Source organism: Thunnus albacares, chromosome 11 (genome assembly GCF_914725855.1).
Source record: "Thunnus albacares chromosome 11, fThuAlb1.1, whole genome shotgun sequence".
Lineage (NCBI taxonomy): Eukaryota > Metazoa > Chordata > Actinopteri > Scombriformes > Scombridae > Thunnus > Thunnus albacares.
In genome coordinates this window covers 4,280,001-4,287,984 of record NC_058116.1, presented here as the reverse complement: position 1 = coordinate 4,287,984, position 7,984 = coordinate 4,280,001, and the positions used below count along the sequence as shown (strand labels likewise).

At 36.1% G+C, this 7,984-nt stretch overlaps 1 protein-coding gene across 1 annotated transcript in view; it reads right to left on the bottom strand.

The window, feature by feature from the left end:
• Positions 1-1,572: 1,572 nt before the first annotated feature.
• Positions 1,573-7,984, bottom strand: part of LOC122992048 (interleukin-1 receptor type 2) — a 9,632-nt gene continuing 3,220 nt past the window's right edge. The window contains exons 3-10 of the mRNA XM_044365595.1: positions 7,575-7,827; positions 6,785-6,959; positions 5,097-5,277; positions 4,427-4,525; positions 4,038-4,103; positions 3,776-3,911; positions 3,019-3,164; positions 1,573-2,587 (exon numbers count right to left, since the gene is read on the bottom strand). Coding sequence (XP_044221530.1) covers positions 2,442-2,587; positions 3,019-3,164; positions 3,776-3,911; positions 4,038-4,103; positions 4,427-4,525; positions 5,097-5,277; positions 6,785-6,959; positions 7,575-7,827 — 1,202 coding nt within the window. The 3' untranslated portion in view covers positions 1,573-2,441. The remainder of the gene's footprint in view (positions 2,588-3,018; positions 3,165-3,775; positions 3,912-4,037; positions 4,104-4,426; positions 4,526-5,096; positions 5,278-6,784; positions 6,960-7,574; positions 7,828-7,984) is intronic.

The window sequence follows — 7,984 nt, the reverse complement described above, 5'->3', positions numbered from 1 at the left end:
CAGCTGTGAAGCAGAAAACAGTGTGGGTGGGGTTGTTTTAGTGAGCTTATCAATAGTATTAAATGAAAATGTAGGGTTGTTTCCATTGTTAGTAATCAGATCAGAGTAATAATTGGATTTAGCTTGCCGGAGGGCATACAGTATTTGTACTTATGCAATGATTCATTCTAATAATGAGTTTATAGTGACCTCATTTTATATTGTACTGGTTCCATAGTAGCCCAAATATAAGATGACGTGTCTTTTCTGGAAATCACACCTGAGAAAGTGGAGTGTTCTTATGTTTGTGGAGTAGAAATTGTTATTACACATTCCAGTCTCATGCCCCTCACCCTTTCATTTCTGAAAAATTAATTGCTACAAAGCCGAAAACAGGCCTGTTTTATCTTAGCGCAAGAAATATCATACTTGCCATTTGTTTGTTTAGCCAGTTTAACATTGTTATTTGTAACATTGCTTTCACATAATGTCACGGGTTTTGTTTGCATTTAGCATTGTTTTGTTATATCTACATCTGCTTTTCTGGTTTAATCAAGACAGACTAGCATTATTTAAGTTCACTTATTGTTTGTTGATTTAAGTCCTGAGTTTCTTAGTTATATATGAGTTATATATTAGCTTGCTTTATTACTCACCATAGCTACCATGCTTCCCATGAGATAAAAGAGGGAGACACCCAAGCTCTTGCTGACATCACCAGTGATGTCATGGGTTGGACCAAGTATGGGGGGATTTATGGTATGGCGTAAGGTGAAGACTATATGCTGTGGATGATGTGTTCGTATAAACAATGTTAACTGATACAAGTAACATTATTGTTTACCTGTTATAGGTGTGGGAGACTGAAACACCCCTGTGAGAAATATGGTTCTGCCTAGACAGATTAGTGGGCCTATTTAAGGGGAGAGTTGTTGGTTTGAGGAAGAGCAAAAAGAAAAGAGGATGTCCGTGTAGCTAAGTGCACATGATCCTGCCTTCGACTGTTGAGTTGAGTTCCCTAAGTTGAGCTTGTTAAGATTAATTTGATTTGTTTGTTTTCATTTCATTTTTTGAGACAGTTGTTTTGGTTACACTGGTCAGAATTAATCACCTTAATTTTAGTTATTAAACAAGTCATTGAGTCTGCCTCCTATCACCTTTCTTGATGCTCTGGATAAACTTCTTCACACTGATTTATTGTATTTAAAGATTCTCTATTCTGCAAATCCACCTACCTTGTTTTAGTCATATTGCTTCTTATTTTCAAAGTGTTGCAAAAAGGGGGTTCATGTTTTAAGAAACGTTATCCCTTTTGAAAATATTTTTTCATCAAATCAAATGTAACAACACACAGTGCTTCATGCAGAAATTACTGTATGAAAGAGAAACTAGACATAAAAATTATGAATCATTTCATAGAAGATTAAATGTAAAACATATGATAATCACAGCTAAACATTAATATATTGTAAATGAAGCCAAAATGTCATTAAAAGTAACAATAATACCAAAATGTATTAGATACGATGAAATCTAATACATAAATCAAGGAAATAACAAAATACAGTAACTGAAGAAGCTGGCACTCTTAGGTACAGTACATATTCCAGCACTTTATTGAATATTTCCATTTTAAAGGCAATATACATTTATTCCACTGTGTTTCAGAAGAAAAGATTGTATTTTCTACCCTAATAACTATTATTTATTAGCTCTACTTACTTTACCGAACAATGTCTTATATGCAATAACCACATATAATGATGTATTGTTAGATTTTAGAATTGCCAGAGCAGTCAGATCATCAACATCGTTAAATACGTTTAATAGAGCAGTTATGTATCAAATTGTCTTAACACTTTTCAACTACAAAAATATATTGCACTTATACATACTGTATATATAACTCTCTTATGGAGTGTCTGAATTTTGGAACACTCAAACAAAAACAAAGAAATGAAATGATTTGACATGAAAGTCTTGTATATATGTACAGTATATGCAGATGTAGCCTTTGTAGAAGCCTTTACTGAATTTGACCAGATATTACAACTTCTGTGTCAGTGAGCGGCCTCAGTTTGGTGATTCTATATTAGATTTAAGTAGGATATTTCTGTATCTTGAAAGTATCTGTATCTCATGAAAGGAAACTTACAATGACTGAAACTGTATAAAGAAACCAAATGTAATTACCACATTAGTACAAATAATATGAATCAAAAGTTCCTTGTGTAATGCTCATTCATGGATAAGGAAATGGAGGACAGTGGGTAACAGCATGAGCAGCTACTGATTTAAAAACACTGAATTCTACATTGAATCTCTGTAGCAAGAGTTGAACACCAACCACTGCTAATGCTACTGCATGACACCAAATGCTGCAGGAAAACGCTCTATTGATGCAACTGCAAATACATTAAGAGGGTCTTTTCCTTGTGGAATGAGTGTGTACACTGGAAGAATTAGAAGGTGCTGTTTTGCCGAGCCAGGAAGTAATCCATTTTCATTTTCCTTTTAGGTTTTAAGAGCACATAGAGAAAGACAGAAACTACAGTCAGGAAGCAGGACACCGCCACTGTAGCTACCACCACCCATGTAAACGTGGAGTCTGGGGAGAGATGGACAAAGGTAAATGAATGTATTACAAGACTGATGTTATTTTCTTGGGTTTGGCCATTGGTTCTATCAGTTATGATAACATTGTTCCCACTATGTTAATTACTGAGATCAAAGAACATGGTGACATCGCTCAACAAAGTCAGATTGGACAAGAAATACGTGTGCTTCTTCCCCTGCAATTTTTTCAGTGAGTATAATGTTATCATAACCGACACCAATGATGGCCAAAAATATAACATACTGGTTAATATTTTTGTGCTTTTCTGAGTGTCTATACAGTTTTAAGGAGTATTTACATCCTTGGTTCCAATATGTTCAGTGACAAAAGTGTTTTAGCAGTTCTGTCTTGTTTACACACTTTATATATATATGTGTGTGTGTGTGTGTGTGTGTGTGTGTATACATGCACACACAACTCACCCTCTAGTTGAAGCTGTGTGACGACTTCCCGTCTCCCTCCTTCGTTCTGAGCAACACATTTCAGCTCCGTCTGTATGTCTTCTTCTGTCATCGCTACAACAATCAGCCTTAACTCAATCTGGCACCCTTCAGACACCCTAGTGTGCCTGGAAACATTGAGACAGACACCTGTTTACATGGTGTTACTGATGTGGATGATGCGGTAATGTATTATCTTGTATCAGATGTACATCAAGGGTGAAACTACACAAGATGTTTATGTAATAATCAGTTTTAACAGTGTTTTGATTATCTTTGTTTAATATTTATTGTAGTATATTTAGCTGGAAGAATGGGAAATAAAGCATGCTTTTTTAAAGAACAAAAAATCTAATGTACTCTTAACAGACATAATTGTCCCACAATGCAATGTACAGCTTACCCATAACTGATAAAGTAAAACAAAAATATGTCTTGCAATAGCTGCAGCAACACCTCAGAAACCATTTTTTGAAAAATAATAAATCCTTGGAAAAATCACTTTGGCAATTTGTTTTCCAATTTGAAAGTAATTTTCAGTCTAATCTTAAGTCAATTAGTCATCTACTTTTGCCATCTGGAGGGCAACAAAGTGCGTTATTGTGCATTTTGTAGGATAACATACTACTTCACACATTTAAGTTTAAGATTAGATTAAGTTCTCATTATCCTAACCAGACTGAGGTTTTTTGGTTTGACCTCAGGTTTCAGTGCATCCATCAAACACAACAACAATTACCTCCTTGCCCCCTGCAGAGCCCGTCCATCAAGGTACGATGACTCCACTGATTGGCCATTGACCAACCATGTGACCTCAGTGGAATCTGCAGCTTGACATCCAGTGAGCACCATGCAAAACAGTTCCAGTCCTGAACCTAAATGAGATTACATTACACTTGGACATTAGACTTTGTTTAATCAATATTGTCAATCTAGTTTGTGTTCATTTTGATTTTAAGTTTTAGAGTCCATTCGTTGAGATTCATCATCTCATCACTTACCATGCGGACTTTCAAATATTGTTCCGTTCAGTGGTGAGACAATCACAGGTGGCTTAAGTGTAGGAGCTGAGACACGAAGAAAAACACATTTAATTAACAGATATGAACATCTGGATTCAAAATTTACATTATAAATAATCTGATGGTACGAGCATCAATTTACTGTTCCAGCATGGAAGTTTGATTCGTAGAAATGTTAAAAAAAAAAAATGCTTTCAAATTGCTGTCATCTTGGTACGGAATGAAATGCTTTATTTTTAGCATAATGAGATGACAACTAGCTGGCAAAGAGAAGTAAACCCAAAAGATAATATTTATTACATTCACTATTCACTGACTTCATGTTATTGTTATGGTCTTAATAAATTTATAATGAGAGTTCAACTCACTGTGAACAGTGCTGCTGCTGCTGCTGCTGATCAACCCTGGCTCAGAGGTCATGGAGATGTCAGGCACAGTGGTAGTTGTAGTTTGAGCTGGGTCTGGACCTGGCAGACAGAAATTCACACATATATTCAGAAACATACATGTACACATAATCTTACCAACAGCAACAATGACTTATTATATTTCTTATTATATTATTATTATTATTATTATTTGCATATACTTTTTATGGAGTGTTTGGGTTTTGTGTGAGGTTGAGCTTCCTGTTCCCTGTCCCTAACCGAACTCTGTGTGATGCACCTGTTAGGCCAGTAGAGGGCAGGGCTGGATTATAATTTATGCTGGTATTGTAAGAACACAAACTAATGACATCTCCAAATCATTACTGTTATTTGGTGTCTTATGACTGATGGATAATTTTCATATTCACCTTTCATTAAATATATAAAATATAAATACAGTTATATTTGTATTTTTATCATTAAAGGGAGCAGACCTGACAATCAGCAGTGCAGCAGTGTCCCTCATCAATCAATATTATCAAATAATGACCCACCCTTATTTATATGAGTAGTCATAATTAGGTTTCTCAATAACAAACTGTGATAGAATATGATTTAAATAGTTGATTTAAAAGACATATTGAGTGTGGTGACATTACACATCACCCACCTTGCACACGGAGCTGGATGGCTCGGCTGACTTTGTACTGCTGGTTGTTGATGAGCACTCTGCACTGGCAGGTGTAGAAACCGGCATGCGATGGCTTTACAACAGGAATCATTAGATCACCTCCGAGATTCTGGTGGAAGGAGCCCTCCCTGCCAAGCTGAGGGGGAGTGGGGCTGGAGCCCTGTCAGGAAGCAAAATACTGTGTCACTCATATCAAGATACTGTCACAACAGGAATTGAGGGTTTGAATGCTTATATACATGGTGATGTACAGTATGAGGTTTCTATAGTATACATAAAATGGGAAAATGTTTGGTACAATATTACATGAGCATGTGTCAACAAACATTTTAATGGGCCATTTACTGACATATGACTCTTGTAGACTTCAACTAGTAGAAATGTGTTGCTATGGTGACCTTATAATAAATGAATGAATAGATAAATCTTACTTTAAACAGCTGTAACATTTTTCAGTTTAAGCTGCTTTCTGAGATTAAACGAGTTGCAGCACAGTTGTTCTATTATGTCACATTTTTCTCAACTGAAGCAGTTAAAGTGTTGAGCGCACTGTAAAGCCCTCTGAGACAAATGTGTGATTCTGGGCTTTATTAAAAAAAATACACCTGACATGACAAAGTTTTAACGCTGCATAAATTTCCATCTTAGTCATTTGTGTCTTTATTTCTTAGAACAATTGGAAAAACTTCAAAAATGTTCAAGAATAGAGAGTGTCAGTATATTGAAATCAAACATACACTGCTGCACTAAATCAGCAACAAATCAAAATATATTTTATTTAACAAGTTTATTTGTGTTGGAAATGGGTTGAAAAGGGAGCTGTTGTTGTCTAAATTAAAGTCCATGTAAAGGAAAATCAGGGATTTCTTTTTAAACATATTATACGGGTTAGAAAATAATTGCTGAAAACGTGAAAATGTGACTGTGAATTATGTAATATTGAATTGTGGAGTTAGAGCGTTAAACTGTTTTCCACTGTTTCTGTGTTCAGGATTTTTTGGCCAGGCCTGAAATGGTGGCTCAATGACCTAGAGAGTTACTAGCATAAGGGTGATGGCCACAATGAAGCTGGCAAGGAAATTTCAGCAGAGAAGTGAGTAACATCGACACCAATATCCATTGAAAAAAATGACAATTTGACATAATGATGATTGCTTATGGATCTCTTGTTAAGTTACAGTTTTACTGAGACCACATTTACCTACTAAATATGTGCAAATTACGCAGTGGCTCCTAATGTCTTTATTTTTAAAATATTATCTATCTTGCTTGCCTTAAATCTACACACAAGGCCTCCTTTACAGTGTGTATTTTAATATGGGAGTTTGGTATGAGCATTAACTCGGTTGCTGTTCAGAGCAGAGAATACCACTCATTTTTCCACAATTATAAAACCTAATTTTATATTCTTGGCAATTCTTTTAATCATTCAAATTTGGCTGGGTGGTTAATAACACATTTTTCTGTAGTGTGACAAACCCAGAACACATATTTATAATTGCTTTACACAGACTTTAAAATAAAGATCTTTTACAATGAATATACCAAATTCCAATCAGCTCTTGTTGAAATCACACACAATAAAATGTCAGACAGGTCATTTTGAAAATCTCAGCCAACAGATAATTGAAATCAAAGGTCAATGTAAAAAGTGTTTTTACACTCACCTCGTACCACTCTATCTGACTCTCTGTCAGGTTGAAGTTATGTAAAGATGGACAACTCAGATTCCACTCCTCTCCCACTTTGACTTCAATTAAATAGGATAGTTTCTCCATGTTCAGAGAACTGGACTTGTACACATGTAGCATGATACTCCCGGTGATACAGTAGGTTTCATTTCTGAAGACAAAAGTGAGGACAAAAATCCTAAATCACAGGTAGCAAGAAGGTATAAAGCAGTGAATCTGACCTTTGACCTTTTCTATGGAGGGAGGCAAAAGAAGGAACAAAGTTCCTTTTTGGTTCACAAGAAAACATTATATTTGTGTACATTATATTATATTGTGTGAATTTATATATATATATATATATGATAACTTGAGTATGTCTGAGCATCAAAGGAATTCAAAACAGAAGGTAGGAAAAAACAGAAATATGTGAAATACTATGCAAAATACAACTAGTTAGAAAACACCTTTTTATTTTCTTTTTTCTTTTTAAAAAAAAGCTTTTATAATTTATTTATGAAGTCCACACATTGTTCCCTGTCTTATTGCGTTATTATTTTTGGAGATAAATACTGTGGTGGTTTCCATATATCTACTGTGACTTTGTGCTTGCTAAATTGAGAAAAACCACCTGCCATGAGAAGAAATTGCATTGTCACTTATTGGTTGCAAGACTGTAGAGTTTCTTAAATCACCGTCTGCAAATGCAGTTCAGTAAAGCATCCAAAACAACAAAAGGAGTGCTGTATCAGTGCAGATGAGGGATTAAACATGAAATCAGAACTACCTGTAGGTGCAGGTGTAGTTCCCTGAATCTGAGGCCTGAGCTGGGAGGAGCCACAACTCTCTGTCACGCTGATGGAAACGCCCCTCACCCTCATAGGCTCCTGTACCGTTGCCCCTGGCAATGAGATAGGTTGCTGTCGGGGGGGCGATGTTGCGTACTTGGAGGACTCTCTGGAAAGCGGGGAAGTTGAGGATTATGGCCTCACCCTCCACTCTGAACATCTCCACCTCTGGAGATACCAGGAAGCAGCCATCTGCAGGGAAAACACCACTCTGTAAACTGTAAAAAATCACCCACTGGTTTCTGATGAGTGGTTTTGAAGCTTAAAGTGGGCGGCTCTGGTCGTCGCCATCTTGGCAGTGCCTCACCCTGCCTAACTCCCGGCTAATCCAAAATGGGCAAAGAAGTGG